The sequence below is a fragment of the Xyrauchen texanus genome, chromosome 33, assembly GCF_025860055.1.
Source record: "Xyrauchen texanus isolate HMW12.3.18 chromosome 33, RBS_HiC_50CHRs, whole genome shotgun sequence".
NCBI lineage: Eukaryota > Metazoa > Chordata > Actinopteri > Cypriniformes > Catostomidae > Xyrauchen > Xyrauchen texanus.
In genome coordinates this window covers 27,894,504-27,915,981 of record NC_068308.1, presented here as the reverse complement: position 1 = coordinate 27,915,981, position 21,478 = coordinate 27,894,504, and the positions used below count along the sequence as shown (strand labels likewise).

At 37.9% G+C, this 21,478-nt stretch overlaps 3 protein-coding genes across 7 annotated transcripts in view; 2 read left to right on the top strand and 1 right to left on the bottom strand.

Moving 5' to 3' along the window:
• The first annotated feature begins 318 nt into the window (after window positions 1–318).
• LOC127626422 (gamma-crystallin M2-like) lies at window positions 319–2,182 on the top strand. Its single transcript, XM_052102169.1, has 3 exons — window positions 319–467; window positions 1,104–1,346; window positions 1,858–2,182. The coding sequence occupies exons 1-3, from the start codon at window positions 459–461 to the stop codon at window positions 2,134–2,136; spliced, it is 531 nt and encodes a 176-aa protein (XP_051958129.1). The 5' UTR covers window positions 319–458; the 3' UTR covers window positions 2,137–2,182.
• A 495-nt stretch (window positions 2,183–2,677) lies between these two features.
• Window positions 2,678–5,133, top strand: LOC127626421 (gamma-crystallin S-1-like). Its single transcript, XM_052102168.1, has 3 exons — window positions 2,678–2,830; window positions 3,337–3,579; window positions 4,555–5,133. Exons 1-3 carry the CDS (start codon window positions 2,792–2,794, stop codon window positions 4,828–4,830), a joined length of 558 nt encoding a protein of 185 aa, XP_051958128.1. The 5' UTR covers window positions 2,678–2,791; the 3' UTR covers window positions 4,831–5,133.
• Window positions 5,134–7,834: 2,701 nt separating this feature from the next.
• The window catches only part of LOC127626417 (delta-1-pyrroline-5-carboxylate synthase-like), a 59,711-nt gene continuing 46,067 nt past the window's right edge, over window positions 7,835–21,478 (bottom strand). For 3 of the 5 annotated variants that reach the window (XM_052102160.1, XM_052102159.1, XM_052102164.1), the window contains 15 exons: window positions 20,667–20,816; window positions 20,415–20,519; window positions 19,454–19,612; window positions 16,790–16,880; window positions 16,557–16,681; window positions 16,309–16,453; window positions 16,133–16,206; window positions 14,931–15,030; window positions 14,584–14,804; window positions 14,255–14,392; window positions 13,923–14,118; window positions 11,085–11,206; window positions 10,714–10,900; window positions 9,987–10,082; window positions 7,835–9,577 (listed from right to left, as the gene is read on the bottom strand). In XM_052102160.1, the coding sequence (XP_051958120.1) occupies window positions 9,381–9,577; window positions 9,987–10,082; window positions 10,714–10,900; window positions 11,085–11,206; window positions 13,923–14,118; window positions 14,255–14,392; window positions 14,584–14,804; window positions 14,931–15,030; window positions 16,133–16,206; window positions 16,309–16,453; window positions 16,557–16,681; window positions 16,790–16,880; window positions 19,454–19,612; window positions 20,415–20,519; window positions 20,667–20,816 (2,106 nt within the window). In that variant the 3' untranslated portion in view covers window positions 7,835–9,380. The remainder of the gene's footprint in view (window positions 9,578–9,986; window positions 10,083–10,713; window positions 10,901–11,084; window positions 11,207–13,922; window positions 14,119–14,254; window positions 14,393–14,583; window positions 14,805–14,930; window positions 15,031–16,132; window positions 16,207–16,308; window positions 16,454–16,556; window positions 16,682–16,789; window positions 16,881–19,453; window positions 19,613–20,414; window positions 20,520–20,666; window positions 20,817–21,478) is intronic. The other 2 variants (XM_052102162.1, XM_052102163.1) reach the window with 2 other exon arrangements.

The following is a 21,478-nucleotide window of genomic DNA, read 5'->3' as shown; positions in this document are numbered from 1 at the left end:
GAAGGGATTGAATAAGAGGTAACCTAAATAAGCCTTTGATTTGGATCAAACTAAAATTGTGATTTATCTTAAAAATGTTTACATACTATTTTTTACCACACAATGTGTCAAATACAGAAAGGCCCATTAGAATGCCTCCTGATTCTTTTGTGACTCATTGTGAAAAGAGCACAACACCAGGTCATGTGTGAACAAGGCTTGGTGTGCTGGTAAGGTGTATGAGGTGAGGGGAAATTGTATAGGTAAACTCTAGCATTGGTGAATAATGGGAGTGCGGCTATAGTTGTTTTTGGAGAAATGAATAATGGGAAAGTTCTGTGACGTTGTTAATGGTAAACTCTAGTCTCTGTGACGTGCCTCTGGCAGCGATGTGTATACATATGTAGAAGAGTATAAAAGCACCACCAGGTCCTCTATGGCAATACGGCAGATTGGCGTAGACATCCTGCTCTGCAAACATGGGAAAGGTAGGTGTTGGCCGTGATATTTAAAAAATATTTTACATGGCATGTGCTACTCATTGGCTAGAAACAACGACTTGGTGACCAAAGATTCATCTAACTAAAGAAGTTCCTCAGAGGATATGAGTGTACAAACATCTAATTTGATAAAAAACAAAAAGGACTTGTTATTCTATATAGCACCTCTGTTTTTGAACAATTTCATGTCATGAATATAAATTACGTAACACACAAACATTAAATGCTGTGTAAGAACTGCATTCATAAAAAATTAAACATATCAAATATTTTTTAAATGACTACAGCAGGATGTCTCATCAGATCTGAGCTATAGGCCTTCAGGAAATGTTTTTGGAGGCTTAGCTTAGCTAAGCTTAGTTCATGAAGTAGCTGTATGACATTTCTCACTCTAACATATTGGTTAGAAAAGTAATCTTACTGAGACAAAAGTGTTTTCCAAGCTAAATGAGATAAAAAAAATGATGAACTAAAAAATTTATCACCAATATCAAGCTAGCAACTTGATAAATTATGCAGGATATTAATTTGTCACTTAGCTTACATGGACTATTTCACTTTTATTTGCTAATATCTTAACTAACCACTGAGCTTTTTGATTCTACCGTCTCTTTCTCTTGATAGATCGTCTTTTACGAAGGCCGCAACTTCCAGGGGCGCTCTTACGAGTGCTCTGCAGACTGCTTTGACACCTACAGGCACTTCAACTGCTGCAACTCCATCAGGGTCATGGGGGGTCACTGGGTTGCCTACGAGAAGCCCAACTATATGGGGTATCAGTATGTCCTGGGCCGTGGGGAGTATCCTGACTTTCACCACTGGATGGGCTTCAACAGTTGTATCAGATCTTGTCAGATGTTCCCCCCAGTAAGTCAATCAAACTGATGGGTTTTATTCCACACAGTTCGACATCTTATAAAAGCAACGTCAATCAATGAGTCCTTTGAAGTCATTTATAAATGCAGGGGGAAAAAAACTGGTTCACAGGTCCACCAGGAGATTTAGTTATTTGAAATGGAGCAAGACACACTCTGATGACTGCGCAGCTCATCTTAATTCCATTCATCTCTGTTTTTGGCAGTGGAAAAATCATCACACTGTCACTAGAGTTTGTTTAACCAAAATGACTAAACGTCTACTTGAAAATCTTTGAAAGCTGCACGTTTACAGCAGGAAGTCATGTTCAAAGGTTTCTAGTCTCAACAGAAACATCAAGAATTCAGAGCTTCAGTTTTGCCTCCCTAATATCCTGACAACTTGTTTCACTCATGTCCTGAGCATTGGTCTCTCAAATGTTCTGAATGATTGTCTCTCTATAATGCCATGATTAGTGGTTTCTCTCAAGCCCTGACTCCTTTTTTTTCTCACAACACAACAGTACAGAGGAGCCTACCGCATGAGAATCTACAACAAGCCTGAAATGCACGGACACATGATGGAGTTCACAGACGACTGCCCCAACGTCCACGAACGTTTCGGTCACCACGGCATCTACTCCAGTAACGTTATGGAGGGCTTCTGGACCTTCTATGAGCACCCTAACTACAGAGGGCGTCAGTATTTCCTGAGGCCCGGAGAGTACAGAGCTTGCGGGGACTGGGGTTGCATGAATCCAATGATTGGTTCCTTCAGAAGAATAAGGAGCAGTTTAATGTAAACAGAGTATTTTTTATGGCCATTAAAATCTTTTAAACTGATTAAAATGGTTCTCTTTTTTCATTCCACTATCAATTTTTGGGTAGCAAAGAAAACAGAAAGAGCTTGCTCAGCTTGCCAGTTGTTTTTAAAGTTAGGATATACTGATCCACTGCCTAATAAACATGAAAATAAACAGTAAATCAGTTCTAACGTTAAATATTTGTCTTGGTTAAAGGATTCATTTTAGTCTCATTCCAGAACATAAAAAAGCTCAGACGAAGAAGAAAATCCCCAAAAACGTGCCTATTTGAGAGAATTGTGTTTCATATTAATAAATTCCTATAACAAATTGAAATGCAAACTGGTTCATATTGCCATTTGATCTTCATTTGTGTGTTCTGCCCATTCACGGGATAATGTAAAGCCCTGGAGCAACTAAAAGCAGAGTTTGCAACTTTTTTTTTTTGTCAAGCACTGAAAAGTGCAGTGGTGCCATTTTTGGCGAGAGAGCAAAAAAAAAAAAAGCTTGCAAAGACACAAAGGGGGTTGCACACTGCCAGATCTACAGTTGCGTGCACTCTATACAACACATTTTGCTGACAAGACAGAGTTTTGTGAGTCACACACAAAGCCCCGATCCATGCCGGTTCTATAAAGAGGTCCTGACCTCAGAAATGGTTTGGTCTGCTCAGAGAACAGTCACAATGGGCAAGGTAAGTGACCAAATTATATGACATCTGTAAATTCAGTTATACAGAATAAGGTGTTAGGATATGCCACCCTATTACTTTTCCTCAAAATAAACACTGAATAAAGAATACAGAACAGATTTAGTACTTTTAAAGCCATAGTAATCGAGAAACTAAAACCTGTTATATCATGGTGCCCATTTATATCCTAGAAAATATTCATTTCAGTCTGACTTTGATGTTTAAAGTCCAAAAAAAAACAACTAAAAGATAGTCCAGTTAAATGAATTTAGTATGTCTGAATTAAAATCTGTATTAGTGTATTTTAAGTATATGTGCATGACAAAGAGAGAATTCAGTTTATTGTCATACTGAGGGAAAACATTTCAACTGAGAAGCCTTAAATAATTAACTTTTAAAAAACTGATATTCAAATTAACAATCCAGCTTTTCAAAAAGATTTCTAAAAAGTACTGAATAAGTAACTGCATCTGTTTTTTTTTCATTCCTTCATTCTAACCATCCAACAGATTACTTTCTTTGAAGACAAAAACTTCCAGGGGCGTCAATATGACTGCAGCGGAGACTGTGCTGAAATGCAGTCCCACTTTTCTCGCTGCAACTCCATCCGTGTAGAGAGTGGATGCTGGGTGGCCTACGAGAAGCCCAGCTATGCTGGATACCAGTACATGCTGTCCAAGGGTGAATACCCTGATTTCCAGCACTGGGCTGGCTTCAATGAATGCATTCGTTCCTGCCGCATGGTTCCTCCTGTGAGTATTTGACTGTATAATAGAGAAATAGTTTTGTTTTTTAGAGCGTGCATCATGATATAGTAAGGAGGTTATTAATCCCCAAACCCCAGCTACTCTCTCAACTTACTTCAGCAGTGGTTTTTCGTTTGTGAATGAATCTGTTTTTATCAGAAATAATTTAATTTAACAAATCGTTCTCATTCACTATTCAAAATTCTGTGTTTTTAATGAATCAGGATGTGGGACACTCATTTGTCACCACCTACTGCTATAAAAAATACAATCTGCACAAATGGTCACTGAATGAATCTTTTTGGTAGACAGATTCAAAAAACTTAACGGATTTAAAAGAGTCACAGACTATGATTTAGTACAGTAAAATGATTACATATAGCATAATTAATTATTTTTCCTTGTTTAAAGGAAATATATGGGGGCATTTAAATAGTTGTTTTTAAGAATTATTTTGTGGTATTATTCATGTTTTGTTGCAAATAGTTGTTTAGTGTGATGTCACCATAAACGAGATCTGTTTCCCATTTGGTCAAGTTGGACCCTGTTAAAACCATCTCAGTTCTCAGTACAGGCATATATGCATTTCTATGGAGAAATACATTTATTTGACCTAAAATCAGAAATCATCTTCATTATTTAAGCTGTGCCATTTAATTAAAATTATTAAGTTGAAACAACAAATTTAAATAGAAAATCTGAGTTAAGTCTACTTGCATCTAGTTACCATAACTTCAATGTTAAGTTAATTCTTTATGAACACCAAGTTAAGCAAACTTAATTACTCAAATTTTGGAGACACCATTATTCAATTAAATTGAAGGAATGAGTTTACTCAATCATTTGAGTAAAGTCAACTTATTAGGGTAATTAACCACCTAAGGCTAGTTTAAGCAATTTTTTCATCAAGGTAATTTTCTCTTTATATCAACAAGTTAAATATATGAGCTTATATTATAAGTCTGATTGATTCATCCTCAGTACACTGGAAACTACAGGATGAAGATCTTTGAGCGTTCCGATTTTGGTGGTCAAGCAATGGAGCTAAATGAAGACTGCCCTGATCTGCGCCAGCGATTCCACAATGGAGACATCTCTTCAGCCAACGTCATGGAGGGCTACTGGATCCTCCACGAGCATCCCAACTACTCTGGCCGCCAGTTCTTCCTGTGCCCTGGTGAATACAGGAGGCACGTTGAGTGGGGCAGTCCAAGTACTACCATGGGCTCCCTGCGACGTGTGACTGACCTCAACTGATGATCCAAATAATGCAACTACTAAATGAAACCCTCTCCTAATGTGTCAACAGCACTGCCTGTCCATGCAGCCGTTATGTCTGACCTTTTATCACCTCAGGGTGACAGGGCATGTGGATCTGTTAAATGTATTTGTGGTGCTTGCTATAATCCAGCACTGTATCAAAGTGGCTGTTTAGCCTCACTTATGTAGTGCTATCTGCCTCCTTTAGCACTGTTGACCGAGCAAACTTTGTATTTTATCAGCACCCTTCCCTTCCCAGATAAATGGAAATAAAGGAAAACTTGATTAAAATCAAACAAATGAGTTTTGAATAGTGACTGCAATAGGGTTGCACAATTATGTTGTACCAGTACCATTAGTAGCTAAACAATGCAACAGAGATTCTTATACATATACTATGCATTATAGGTCCAGTGAAAGGCCTTGATCTGGCATGGCATCAACTTGTGCCGAGAGCCAATATATATATATATAAATTAAGGAAATGAAAGACTTGTTCTTTGAAACGAGTTATTAGAGATCAAAAAAGGTGTATCTAAGGATGGAAGAGCAGAAGTCTTTATAAGATCACATGGGGGGTAGCAGGCTCTTTGCGCCCATGAAAGAGGCCCATATTAGCAGTACATCATAGGCCAGTGCAGACTCAAAGAGGAAAAGTCAAAGTGGCCTGGTCTTATCCCCAAGCAAGCAGCTCTCTCAGAACACGTTCATGCATTTTTCATAAGGTATGGATACCAAGCCCTTTCAAAGATAAATATCAATTATTGAAATTGTTAATTAGAACTCCGTAACTGGCAAAGATACAAATGAATAAATAACTTTTACGATTAATTATTGATTTGAAAAAATTAAGCTCTGCCGGGAACGTGTTTGAGTCTCTAAAGATCAAGGAGAAAACAGAAATGTGAGTTTTGGCCCCAAGTAATGTTCAATTAAAGCTGTACTGACTTTGCTGTGAAAGTCCGAGGGTTTGACATGAGACCGGTTCTTTTCATTTTCATACCCATGTGCCCCAAGCACTTAAGTTTGGCCTTGACATGATACATCATATCAAGTTTCCATACCAGGTTGATGGGGATACAAAATTAAACATACAGCAGTCATAATTTCCACAGAACAAAATAAAACCAAATAAAACTACATCCGAAAGTAGCTCCACTTAATTACGTATGGAAAGATGAGAGGTCAAAACAATGGGCAAAGCACATTTTTACATTTCCTGGAGAACTAGTATAACATAAATGTAATTAGGGCTTCAAAGTATGTATGGTTCTGTTTACTGAATAACATATTCATGTAGCATGATATTTACATGGTTCCAAAAAGTACATTTCCAAAAAGTTTGTATCAATGGATTTTAGGTATATCTTCCAAATGCGAGACATCTTCATCCAGGGCACTTCTCTCTATTTGTTCTTCATGTTCAAAGTATCCAGTTTTATGTTGTAATTTAATTTATGATAACCGTTCGCAGTTTCCGGTGTGTGTATAGCTCTTTTCCGATTGCGTCATTGCCATCATTCATTTACTCAAAGATACTGAGAGCATGGATGTGCATGAATTTATAGAGATATATTTTAAACTTGGCCTTCAATACAAAGACATTACTGTCTATGACATTTGTAATACTGTCATGGTTGAGACATGCTTTGATCTTCCAAAGGTCACTAATCAAACAATAGACTCGTACTTGCATTTAAGGAATGAGATATTAACCTCATTATAACCTGTGCTTAGCATGTTTCTTTTATCTGAGATCCAGATATAAAATGTATATATTCATACTTATATAATAGTTTTGTGAAAGTGTTCACATTTGTTACAGTTATTTCAAAGTTTAAATTGAACTGTGAGCAATGCCCCTTGTTTGTTACTTCAACAGTCATAAACTATTAATGAAATTCTGCAATTTACTCACCCTCACGTTGTTCCTAAATCACATGAATAGGCCACAAAAGGATATGAAAGGCAGAATGTTATGGACTGAGAGTCTCAGTCACCATTCACATTCATTGTAAAGAATATTGATGCAGTGAATTTGAATGGTGACTGAGACTCTTTGTATTGAAGGCCAAGTTTAAAATATATCTCTAAATTCATGCGCATCCATGCTCTCAGTATCTGAGTAAATGTATGATGGCAATGACGCAATCGGAAAAGAGCTATACACACACCGGAAACTGTAACGCGTGCGCACCAGAAAGTTTCTCGTGCGCATACGAAAGTCTCTGTGATGTTTTTTTTTTTTTTTTGCATAAGTCACTTCAGGGGCTCCGTACTTCTGCCACAAGAATGTAATGCATTTTAATTATCTGAATATTTTTGATTATACATATATATATTTTTTTTATATTTAAATCTAACTATGTATAATTATATATTAATATAAATATAATCATTATATATTGCATTATTGTTATATGAGGGGCTTTCTCAGAAAATATTTGTATACGAGATATATTTGTATATGCGATTAAATGCTATTAATCGTGATTATTTAATCGGGACACCAAATAATTAATTCGATAAAATGTTTAATTGTTTGACAGCCCTAGTTTGTTGTTGTTGTGTAATCTCAGGTAAAGAAACATAATTTATGATACCAGTGTTGTCAAATTTGATTGCTGATTTGAAATATGTTCTTTGATCATAATCTTGACCATCCGTTTTGGAGATTTCAGTTTTTCCCTATTCATGTAGATAGGAGCTCTAATTGCCACTCGTTTACATAGAAAAATAGCTGCCTGAAAGCCTTCCAAATATGACCGCCATTGGACTGACTCGCTAAAAAAGACTTTGACCAAGGGCATGTTAACCTTCGAACAGGATGAGTCGGTTTACATTGAGTAATTATTTTATCTTGTGCAATAGACTATATGTCAAAATGTGTTCTGACAAAAAACAATATATAAATGTATATTTATTTATTCTGCAAGTAAATGTAACTGCAACTACATGACATAGATCATTAATCGTAGACACAGTAACAACTGAATGAGAATTTCATTTTTTTATTTTTTATTAAGTCTTATTGAGCATAAACAGCACATTTTGGGAAATGAAAAGGATTCTCCAGTCAAAATGCAGTGGCACTTTTATGTCAAACCTCAGTCTTCCCATAGTCTCCTTTTTCCTAATAGCTACCTAATTAATCCTCTGTGGTATTGTTTTTACTCTTCCATGTCCCACTTAGTGGTTGGCATGTCTTACTCCCCACAGAGAGACCTCTTGATGTTTCCCACACTGGAATGCACTGAAGACAGATTAAAAAAGTTAAAAATGGCTCCAATACTCCTCAGTTTCCTCACATTCTGATTGGCTGCCTTAATTATTCTCCAAAACAACTTTCACGTGCAAATTCAACTTTCAGGTCTTTGTTGAAAGTGACAAATGTAACAAGGATTCTTAGAAATACAAAAAAGAAATATATTCTACATACAAAATAGGTGAACAGCTTAATTTAAATTTTGAAAAATGTTAACAGTGCTTTTATGCAAAGATAACAAGCCCTTTTTCAGCAGTTCAGGACAAAGGCTGTCTGTCCCAGGTGCATTTTACACAGATGACAGGAAATTCTTTACAGTACTGCCCATTCCTTGTGATTAAAAAGTAGGAAAAAAAATAAAAAATGCTATTATGTTGTTTCATTGTTGTTGTTTTTTAAAATAAAAGCATACGATACAGACAATGCATTTGGAAAATACAACAAAAATTGATTTATGTAATATTGTTTATGACCAGAACTTTGCAAAAAGAGAAATTATTTATTTATTGTTATAGCTATACAGGTATGTACTGTATGCAATATGCGGTGCACAAAAACAACAACCAAAAAAAAACAAAAAAACATTATTTTTAATGCTTTGATGCTCTGATTTATACAGCCTGTGTCTGGGAAATTTTCTTCTGAATGTCCCGATGGAATTTCACATCTTAAATACAGTATCACAAAAATATACCATCAGCATCGTAAGGGCCGATTAGTCTACCTCATTTTGTCAACTCAAATTCACAGGAGTCAGAAACTTATTAGTGGGATTGTCTTTAGATTTGCCATGAAATTGGCTTTATATTTCACTACCCAGAGAAACATAATGCAATGCACAATTCATCCCTGAAATAAAAAAAGAAACAAGATTTTTTAAACAGGTCAATCAATGAAGGGTTCCCCTTCTGTCTTTGTGGCACAACATTTTTAACAAGCATGTGGGAGTGTGCTGCTTTGTTCAGAGAACAAGACAAATTCGATCAGATTTGAGGCAGGTCAAAAACTGTTCAGCCCTTCTGACAGTCCCATTTATAGGTTTTATGGATTTACAGGTTTGCTATTCAAGGCTCTTATGTAATTGGGTGCACTAAATTGCTCTGTCCATTTAAGGTTTCATGTCTATTATACTTACTCCAAACAAACTGTCTGATGGGTCCCTTTAAAAATGCTGTTTTAAGTGGGTGTGCTTTCACTTAAATGATATTTGTTTGGTTCTCCATTTTAAGTGCAGTGGAGTCATAAGAGTATTCTTGCCTGTAGAGGCTTTTATTAAAAGACTCTAGCTGGTGTTTCTGCGTCCAGGCAGAGGCTGTGCAACCGGGAGATTCTCATGAAGGAACTTCAAGCTGCCCTGTTCAGAGAAGTCTGCAGCCGTGTGACCCTCACCCCGCAAGACCCACTTGGTAGTGAGAAGCCCCTCCAGCCCCACAGGTCCACGGGCATGAATACGGGCTGTGCTGATGCCAACCTCCGCACCTGCAATACACCAAATGATCATTATAGGATTAAAAGGGAAATGTTTTAACGATTAAAAGAAAATATTGAAGTGCACCCAAAATAGAAAATAGTCTTTTCCTCACACAAAGTTATTGTATGGCATTAGAGGACTGGTATTATAGTACACAAGTCATTTGTTCCCCTTTAATTATACTTTTATGGTGCTTTTTTGTCATTTTGGAGCTTGACTGCCCCCATTCCTTTTTTGCTGTCATTATATATTAGTATATAGTGGCCAAGACATTCTTCAAAGTCTACTTTGTGTTCCACAGAAGAAAGTCTACAACATGAGGGTGAGCAAATTATGATATAATTTAAATTTTTGGGTGAATTATTAGTTTTTGGTGAAATAATAATAATTAAAACAAATTTAATAAGGGCTCTCTACCAAGACCGAAACGATATCCATCTGCAAAGCGTGAGCTGGCATTCCAGAACACGCAGGCACTGTCCAACTGCTGCAGGAACTGCTCTGCTGTCTCCTCTAAACAGATTATTAAACAAAGATGAAAGAAAAATGGTTAATGCAATGTGAATTACATTACATGCATGTAAGGTTTCAAGTTTGGATGCAATAACAATCTTGTCACTAGATGGCACTGTAGCACTTGAAACAGGGCCCTCAAAATCAACAAACTTAAAGGGATCATTACATGCATTTTTTAAAAATGATTTTAATATGTTCTTTTTTGGTTAACTTACAATATTAGTACTTTTTTGGTGCAAACAAGTCATTTATTTGTAAAACATCTCTGTACTGGACTGCCCTGCCCTCTCCTTGCCATCTCAATGCTTAGCACTACTGGGTGGGCTAAGTTTTAATGTAAAGCAAGTGCTGATGTGTTATTGTAGAGGTGGTCAGATGCAAATGTCTACCATAGTGTGACATCACAATGTGGAGGAATTAGAATACAAGTTGTTGTTGCCAGTTGGTTTCAACAAATGTTATTTTTGCAGTGAGGAAGTTTAGAGTTTTTATAGTACATTGACCTCTTACATGTTAAACGATCCCCCCTTTAAACGAATCATAAATCTAAACAATTTCGACAAACTGTTTAAGTATGTGTACAGATATATCTTCCTTCACTGCAGGGAAACTGTATGTTCAGCATTACCATTCTCAGTGACAATAACATCAGTGTGGGAGCTGCCGTATTTATGGATGTGATCCACTGCTTCATGCATACTGTCCACCACCTCTATACAGCACTCCAGATCCCCATACTCGGTACGCAAAGACTTCACCTCTGATGGACTGAAGGTCAGGTAGGATGCAAACTTGGGGCCAGCATGGATCTTTACCTGTGGTAGTCAAGTCACCAATAATCATGAGGAATCGTATTTAGAGTATAATTTGTTTACTTTTTTTCTATTTACGGCATGAAAAAAAAAAAATTTCTAGACAAAAGACAGATTTCATTACAGTTCTGAGCATATGTAGCTACTTAAGTATGAATGGTATACTGTGTATATGCTGTTGTCTTACATGTTCTGTTCTCAGCATGTCAATGATCTGGTCAAACAGAGGGGTTCTGAGAAGATCTCGATGCACCAACAGGGTTTCCATGGCATTACAGGCTGCAGGGTAGTCGCACTTGGAGTCTCGGACTAAAGAGATAAGCAGAGGGTTTCCCAAACAGGGGTTTGTGAGAGAGTGAAGAGGTTGCACACAGAAATATTTCCATCATTTACTGAATTAAAAAAAAAACTTTGATGGTAATTCAAAATGCCATTATATACAGTGAGGAAAATAAGTATTTGAACACCCTGCTATTTTGCAAGTTCTCCCACTTAGAAATCATGGAGGGGTCTGAAATTGTCATCGTAGGTGCATGTCCACTGTGAGAGACATAATCTAAAAAAAAAAAATCCAGAAATCACAATGTATGATTTTTTAACTATTTATTTGTATGAGACAGCAGCAAATAAGTATTTGAACACCTGAGAAAATCAATGTTAATATTTGGTACAGTAGCCTTTGTTTGCAATTACAGAGGTCAAACGTTTCCTGTAGTTTTTCACCAGGTTTGCACACACTGCAGGAGGGATTTTGGCCCACTCCTCCACACAGATCTTCTCTAGATCAGTCAGGTTTCTGGGCTGTCACTGAGAAACACGGAGTTTGAGCTCCCTCCAAAGATTCTCTATTGGGTTTAGGTCTGGAGACTGGCTAGGCCACGCCAGAACCTTGATATGCTTCTTACAGAGCCACTCCTTGGTTATCCTGGCTGTGTGCTTTGGGTCATTGTCATGTTGGAAGACCCAGCCTCGACCCATCTTCAATGCTCTAACTGAGGGAAGGAGGTTGTTCCCCAAAATCTCGCAATACATGGCCCCGGTCATCCTCTCCTTAATACAGTGCAGTCAGCCCTGTCCCATGTGCAGAAAAACACCCCCAAAGCATGATGCTACCACCCCCATGCTTCACAGTAGGGATGGTGTTCTTGGGATGGTACTCATCATTCTTCTTCCTCCAAACACGGTTAGTGGAATTATGACCAAAAAGTTATATTTTGGTCTCATCTGACCACATGACTTTCTCCCATGACTCCTCTGGATCATCCAAATGGTCATTGGCAAACTTAAGACGGGCCTTGACATGTGCTGGTTTAAGCTGGGGAACCTTCCATGCCATGCATGATTTCAAACCATGACGTCTTAGTGTATTACCAACAGTAACCTTGGAACGGTGGTCCCAGCTCTTTTCAGTTCATTGACCAGCTCCTCCCGTGTAGTTCTGGGCTGATTTCTCACCTTTCTTAGGATCATTGAGACCCCACGAGGTGAGATCTTGCATGGAGCCCCAGTCCGAGGGAGATTGACAGTCATGTTTAGCTTCTTCCATTTTCTAATGATTGCTCCAACAGTGGACCTTTTTTCACCAAGCTGCTTGGCAATTTCCCCGTAGCCCTTTCCAGCCTTGTGGAGGTGTACAATTTTGTCTCTAGTGTCCTTGGACAGCTCTTTGGTCTTGGCCATGTTAGTAGTTGGATTCTTACTGATTGTATGGGGTTGACAGGTGTCTTTATGCAGCTAACGACCTCAAACAGGTGCATCTAATTTAGGATAATAAATGGAGTGGAGGTGGACATTTTAAAGGCAGACTAACAGGTCTTTGAGGGTCAGAATTCTAGCTGATAGACAGGTGTTCAAATACTTATTTGCAGCTGTATCATACAAATAAATAGTTAAAAAATCATACATTGTGATTTCTGGATTTTTTTTTTTAGATTATGTTTCTCACAGTGGACATGCACCTACGATGACAATTTCAGACCCCTCCATGATTTCCAAGTGGGAGAACTTGCAAAATAGCAGGGTGTTCAAATACTTATTTTCCTCACTGTATAAAATGAAAAGGCTTTCATTTGACATAAAAAAACAAGAAAGAGTACAACTGAAAACAAGCGTGTCAATTTGCCATTTAACCATTTTAAACAACTATTTCCTTGCACAGCTACCAAAACCCTTAAAATAGAATGTATAAATTTCCCAAAAATATCAATATAATGTTTAATTTCCTAAAAATATTTCCTGAAGTAAGGGTGATGGGAATAGATTATATTTTTTATAATGGTTGCAACAGCCCTGGCTTTGTTACTTTTATGAAAAGTAACTTTGAATGCTTGAAAATTTAAATATGGCTATCAAATGTACATACAAAAATGGAATGATATGTTTATAAAATAATCAGGGAAATTAAATGGGATATGACAGACTAAAATAGACCATTTAAAAAAACAAATTTACAAATTTTTAAAAATGTGAAGGATAATGATTATATGTAGTGCAATTTTTGATTGGGATAGAAATGACATTGGTGAATTAAATGAAACATGTACTGTATACATATTATATGAAAATAAATATAACAATAAAAAACATTAAGTAAAAAGAAGTACAATTATTTCTATTTTGAAAGGTTAACATTACTTAAAATCTCAGGGGTAGCTACTTCAAGAAAATAATTTAGGTCAAAGGGTTTCAGCTGAAAAAAAAACGTTTGGGAACCCCGGTGTTAAAGGAATGGTCCAGACACATATGACTTCCTTCCTGCGGAACACAAAGAGAGCCTTTTATAGGTTGTTCCTTCTGCTGATTTCCATGCAACGGCAGTTGATAGTGACTCACTTTAAAGCTTAAAAAAAAAAAAAAAAAAAGAAAAAAGACCCAAAAATGTCTCAAATGGACACCCATTCAAAATGCTCTTGTGTTCTGCAGAAGAAATAAAATCACATGGGTCTGGAAAGACATGAGGTTGAGTTAATAAAGAAAGGTTCTCTACAATTCAAATAAAGGCTTATTCATAAGCAGTCCATCTTACTGATATTGATGGCTTTGTCAATGCTGGCCTCATGGTCCACATAGACATGGCAGATGCCCTCACTGTGGCCAAGAACAGGGATGCCTTTAGCGGCACGCTGAATATCTCTAACCAGCTGAGAGGATCCACGGGGAATGATCAGATCTATCATCTTCTCAAGATGACACAGATCCTCCACCTCTTCACGTGTGCTCACCTGCAACACGTTATATCATTTACATGTTAGATATGCATGTAAATACTACATGTGTAATTAGTGTCAGTGTGGAGCTAAACACTGACACTAATTAGACATAAGGTCAAATCTATGGGTATACGAGTGTTTCATGTACCAGCTGGATGGCGTCTTTCACTCCATGGATGGACAGGGCCTCCTGGGCGAGCTCATGCAGGATGTGATTTGTGTTTGCGGCCTCTTTGCCACCTTTCAGCAAAAGAGCATTTCCACTGGCAATGGCTAAAGCAGAAACCTGCTCAGACAAACAAACAAATGTTAGCCCAGATCAGTAACCACTAGTCCAACCACCCCATGCTTGCAAACATGAAAGCTATTAAATATAGATAACTAAGAAACTATGCTAATGATCAACATTGAAATCATCTAAATTCACATTCTCTTGATGTCATTAATACATTGAGCACGTGTTTTTGTGTGACTGACCTGGGGCAGGCAGTCTGGCCGTGACTCGAAAATGACCAGCAGTACTCCTATAGGCACAGTGATCTGTTCCAACTCCAGATTGTTTGCCACACGAGTCCTGCGCAGAACCCTGCCCACGCTGTCTTGAGAGGACACTGCGATCTGACGCAGACCAATGGACAGACTGTTCAGCTTAGATGATGACAAGCTGAGTCGCTTCAGCATGGCTGGAGACAGGCGACCTGTAACATTACCAGATGAGAACCAAAATGAAACCAAAAATCCTCTTTGGGATAACTCTATACCAATTCAATGGGGGTACGTTGTACATGAAATTGTGTGCCTGACAAGAAATGACTTAATGTTACCTGTGCTGACAGAAAGCTCCAGGTCCTTTTTATTGGCTGTTAAAATTTCATCTTTTCTCTCGGTGAGGAGGTCAGCCAATGCACAGATGATGTCACTCCTCTGTGGGCAAACAGATCAATAATACATAGTGCCTCCGCATTATGCAAGACTAAGAGTTAGTCTCAAGGAAATTAAACTTATTTTCGACTTAATGTCTATGTCATGCTGTCGATCACCACAGACACAGTTAATGCCAAACTTCTTCTGGAAGCATGTAACAGTATCAGGGTGTGAAATTAACATCTGCCACCAGCCTCAAAAGAGAGTATTTTTTTATGTGCTTTTTTTAAAGTGGCAAACAATTCGGAGAACAGTGAGGAATGGTTAAGTCGCATTTCCAATTAACTGCAGTTCAGCATGATATGATAACAAACCGTTCTGTTGGTATGTTTTTAGTATGTGGCGTCACACAATTGTCAATTCGCCAATGCCAAGGTAACAGTAGTTTCTAGGTAGCTGGCCAAGTTAACACAAATTAGTGTATGTTCATGATTTTATGATGATGGTTTTAACTAGTATGTGGTCTGTTGACCACAACCACAATATTTACCTTGGTTCAACTACATATTTCCAACTAGGACAGCTCAGAACCTGGGAATAATGGCAATGACCATTTTAACTTCACTGCCCACATCTCATCAACCACCCAGTCTTGCAGGTTCATGCTTACAACATAACAAAAAAATCAGACCTTTCCTGTCTGACTATGCTACACAGCTCCTGGTCCAAGCTCTGGTCATCTCTAGACTGAGCTACTATAATGCTCTTGAGATAGAGGACTACATCTCAACTCTGTCTCAGCGGTCACATAGAAGCACAAACTCTGTTTCACGATCATTCACTTTCTCTGTTCCTCTATTTTGGAATGCGCTTTCAACCTCCACATGATCTGCTGAAACCATCTCAACATTCAAGAACCAGCTGAAAATGGCTGTTCTGCGAGTACTTAAACAATTTACACTTACTAATTAACAAAAAAAAATTTTGGTTTAGGAGTCTCTAGTAATCAACAGCATGCCACAGATGTTGTCTTAAGAGATTACGTTGAAAATATCCCAGAGATTTCCTAATCAGGACGTTGGTCATACAATAAAGCCACAGCAACAACTTGTGGGAAAAAGGGACATATTACAGGCAGTTAGTTAACATGGTTAGACCTAACCTGCTCTGAGTCAAGGGAAGCTAGAGTCCTGCCAGCAGTACGAGCCATTTCTGTCTGCTGCTCGACTGTGGGGCCTGCGATAGAAGAAAAGTGGCATCACTCTGAGGTCATCTTACAGACAAAAACAAAAGGAACCACTAAAGAAAAATTGTCCTGTAGAACATGTGACAGCTTACCAGCTGGCTTGACCTCTGAGAAGAAGGTTCCAACTTTCTTGCCTTCAACAATGTCAGTGATCACATGACCTGTGACTTTGGGGTGTGTACCATTTGCTATGACAACAGAAGTCCCACCCTGGAGAGCCCAGAGAGCAGCTTTCACCTAAGAGTTAGTCATAGCACAGACTGCCATGTTTAGTGATTCAATCAAATAATAAATATGAATATAAAAATGCTGCATTAATCACATGAATATTGAATCACACCTTCGCTTCCATTCCTCCAATGCCAACCCTGGACTTTGTGCCATAGGTTATTGACTGCTGGTCCCCAGGGTAAAACGTGTCAAGGAGCTTGGCGTCATCGGATCCTGGTGGGCTGTCGTAAAGCCCTGCATATTAACAAAATAGGCCTCAGAGTGGCTGAGTTCATGGTTTTGTGACAGCAGTTCCATTATACCATTTTGCTTTCATATTTTGAGTAAAAGCTGTAATCTCACCTTCTACATCAGAGAGAGCGATTAGAAGATCTGCCCTCATCTCTACGGCAAGTCGCGCTGCAAGACTATCGTTATCCTTGATACTGATAACCTAGAGTATAAACATAAGAAATATATGTTTATAAAAACAGTTTTAAAAGACCTGTACAGTGGATGTGACTCATTGGGTCTCATTTACCAACTGTGCATGCACATAAATTTGACCTTAAAAAGTGTTTTCACTCAGAAATTATGATTCATCTATAAGTTTGCAATTTTTCTCAATTTAGAACAAACTTAAACCACAAGTACAGACTTCTGGTGGCCTTGGACAAATGGAATATGTTATGCTGAGTTTGCACTACACGATTTTAAGCCTGATTTTCGCTCGACGACAGTTTTGTGGAGATCACCGACTAAAGCCTGAAATCGTAGGCAAATCGGAGCTCGCTCCCATGACCGACGATTGCAATGCTATCAAAGACACGATCTGAGAGAAGCACCAACGTGTCGCCGATGTCAGCGAGACATCTAGAATGTTAAATATCTGGACCCATCTGCGATTCCAAATCGTGCAATGTGAAATATGTTTTGACTGAATACAACTGCAGCGTTAACCTACAGCCAAAGAGAGAGCAAGAGAGTCATGGGAAGTTCTGATGTACCTGCAACAGAACATCAACTAGCATGGCTGTGGTATCAAGAGTCTCATTGGACCACAGACATGGAGGAACAATTTGTGGAACATTGGAAGGATCATCAGTGCCTATTTGATGTTTCCTCTGAACTGTACCACAACCGGGTGGAGAAAGAGAAGAGTTGGAGAGAAATTGCCAATTCTCTTTGACAGTCAGGTAAGCAAATAGGTAGATTTTTCAATTGTGCCTTTAGTTGATTAAAAACATACACATCATATTCTGAAATGCATAACATGTGATCACGCATTTGTTTTCGTATCACTTCTCGCGTGTAATCTGTAGTGAAACGTAATTAAAGAGTCCAGGCAGAGTAGTCGGGGATTTGTCAATAGTGAAATGTTTTGTAATGTGTTCACCCCTGTCGCCGATCGTCATGTAATTTGAAAACGCTACGACTTCCTACGACAGTTGTGTAATATGAACGGTACCACGATCCGACATCTTTGAAAGTCGTGCAGTGTGTAGGAGGCATTAGTTGGAAATAGTTCCTATTATTATGTATTATTTAAATGAGACATTTAATAACTAAAGGAGTCTTTACACAGGTGAGTTAAGGCTGTTCTGAGCCTGCTTAAAAGTCTGTATAAAGAAGCAATGCTGCATAAAAGCAAGACAAATTATGCCTGCTCAGCCCCCAGCATCAAAGGCAGTTCTGATGCTGCACTGGTTTGGTGTAAATTAAATGCAGCTTCAGGGCAGCCTTAAACTTTGTTGATATAATGATACAGCATGTATATAAGAATGGATGACTTCATATTGAAAAGTATCATTTAATTTGTTCATCCTCATTGTGGCATCCTCGTGTTCATTTCATAGTTAAATATTCATAATTTTATATTTAAAACAGTAATTTCAAAACATTATGCAATTGTAAGTGCTGTGTAAATTAATTAATGCCACCACTGTGCAACATTAAACAGCTTTTCTTGGTATATATGCCACTTTAGATGCAGCTTCTGTGAACTTTTTGCAGTGTAAAGATGACTATAGTCCTTATTAACGGTGTGAATGCTATCTTTGATTTTATTGGGAATGACAATGAGGCTATGAAGAATAGACTTACCATCTCTTCAATGACACGTACCATTTAATGCTGTAAAAAGCTCAGATTTTCTCATGTTGTCAGGAGTTTTTTGTCAACAAAATGTTTTGTCTGCAGAACAATCAAAAAAACACTTTAAACTGCAGTCCAGCTTATTGAAGAGACAGCACGTCTATCCCTCACAGTCTTGTTGTCATTACGGTCAAAACTCAAAGATGACACTGCTGTGAATAAGGTCCAGTGACCCTACGATAAGTCAAACTTAAAAAAAAAAAAGGATGTGTTATTGCTCGAGCTGGGATGGGTTCTGCATAAAAATGCAACCTGTATAGGAGAATGTACAGCTGGCTAATGAGAGGTCTGAGCACTACCTCATTTCAAATAATTCCGATTAATCAAAGGATTGTAAGAACAATTTATGTGTGCATTCACATTATGTTCTAAATATGACAGAAAATTGCAGTGAGAACTGTTTCTGCACAGATAAGTAAAAAAAAAAATTTAATAATTATTAGTGAATGAGACCCATTGTCATTTAAACACACAGCCATGAATTAGTATTATGCCAATTTTTCTTTAAACTGTGATATTAAATTGAAAATGATGAACAAGGAAAGTATCTGCTCTATGAAATGGTAACATTCCTCAAGAAACCACATGTGAAACCCCAGCCAGTGCATAATAGAGCAAGCGTAGACCAGCCCAGAGTGTTAGCAACGGAGCTGCACTCCCAATGAAGTAATGTTAGTTCTACCACAGTTTCTACAGGAACAGAAAACACCCTCAGGCTGCAACAGTGCAGAAGCCAAAGATCAAGCCTCAACATTGTTCTGACTCCCAGCATGCATCTGTAAAATCCCCTCCCAGCATGCCAACAGAGACAGGGTGGGTGTGGTAAGGCTGTTTAGCAGACTCTCTCCCTGCCCCGTTGTGCTCTGTACCCACATTTACCCCCTGCAGGTCACTGTTGGGTTCTGGGGGAGGCACCACAGCGTCATTGGTGTTGATGATTGGCACGATGTTCATACGCAGTAGCTCGTGCAGAGTGCTGTTCAAGTTCCGTCTTTTCTGGTCGTCTTGGAAGTCTAAATTCGTCACCAGGATCTGAAGCAGCAAAAATATCCATTACAGAATGAATGACACTTTTTGATCTGTGAATTTCCATTACTTTTTTTATTCCTGATAAGGGTTGAATTAAGAAATCATTTAATAGAGATTGCTGGATGGATTTCCATTTGTATGCCAGGAACCAATCTTTTGAATTAGTAGATAACGATACATTCGTGTGCAAATATTTCAATAAGAACATTCCAGTTTGCAATTTCTGCACCACTAGCATCACCATACAGGATTACCAAAAAGACAAAAAAAACAAGACTATTTTCAAACAGATTCCAGAAAAATCCATCTTCCATTGGTTGCAAAAACTTAGTCGCACCACAAATTTGCACCAATGGCCGAGCCAATGTTGCAGTGTCACAATAGCACCAGAGATCCAGAGTGTTACACTTTAAGGTGAAATCAACCTACAAATTGCATTATTATAGTTAACTTTATATTAAGCTGTAATACAAAAAATTATTGTTACTTTGAAAAAAAAAATCACACACATATTGTAGAAAGACTGTTGGCGCTAGCTTGCGTTTTGCAGAGGTTTTATTCTACGCAAGCACTCACACAGAAAAATACTCAGTCAAATAAATATTTTAAAGCGGAGCAAAGCTTAAAAAGCATAATCCTTTTAAACATTTCCATCAGTTTTCTCAATTTTACTTTCTATGACTTTTCAGACCTGGAAATTACAATTTTAAAATCCCCTGATATTGCTGTTGTTTTTCATGATGGAGAAAACCCTAACAAGTATATTTTCTAGCTTTGTCATGCATGTGCAAGTGTGTGTATGTACCTGTGCTGTACAGGTGCTGTATTGAGTGAACATAGCTTCATAAAGTGCCATGAGCCCACTCTGTCCGGCAGCAGCACACGCTCTTGCCTCCAGAACCGGTAGTGACTGATATAGAAAATACATTTATAATCACTTTGACTTCAGTACAATTTATCCTGTATCAATCAATGCAGTTACTGTATCCGGCACATAAGGACAGCATGGAACACATTAATGCAAAAAAATGCATAAAGTTATATACAGTACCCTCACCATGTCTTTGAGCTGATTCTGGCCTGAATGCAGGGCTTGTCTGACACTCTGTGAGAGGAGAATTTCGTGCCTCAGTCTCTGTTTTCCAAATGCCACAGCGCCACTGGTTACAATCATCATTTCTCTGCCCTGATTCTGAAGCATCGCCACCTTCAACAATTAAAATTGATAAATACAAGCCACAATATGCCAATAATTACATGTGTATGTATGTATAATATATATATTTCAGTTTTTCTTTTTTAATAAATGTGCAAAAATGTCAACAATTCTGTGTTTTTCTGTCAATATGGGGTGCTGTGTGTACAATAATGAGGAAACTTAAATGATTTTAGCAAATGGCTGCAATATAACAAAGAGTGAAAAATTTAAGGGGGTCTGAATACTTTCAGTACCCACTGTATGTATATATATATATAAAAACACACACACACACACACACACACACACACACACACACACACACACACACACACACACACACACACACACAGTTGAAGTCAGAAGTTTACATATACTTAGGTTGAAGTCATTAAAACTCATATTTTAACCACTCCAGATTGAATATTAGCAAACCAATTATATGCCATATAGGACATCTACTTTTTCCAACAATTGTTTACAGACTGATTGTTTCACATTTAATTGACTATATCACAATTTCAGTGGGTCAGAAGTTTACATACACTAAGTTAACTGTGCCTTTAAGCAGCTTGGAAAGTTCCAGAAAATTATGTCAAGCCTTTAGACAATTAGCTTCTGATAGGAGGTGTACTGAATTGGAGGTGTACTTGTGGATTTATTTTAAGGAT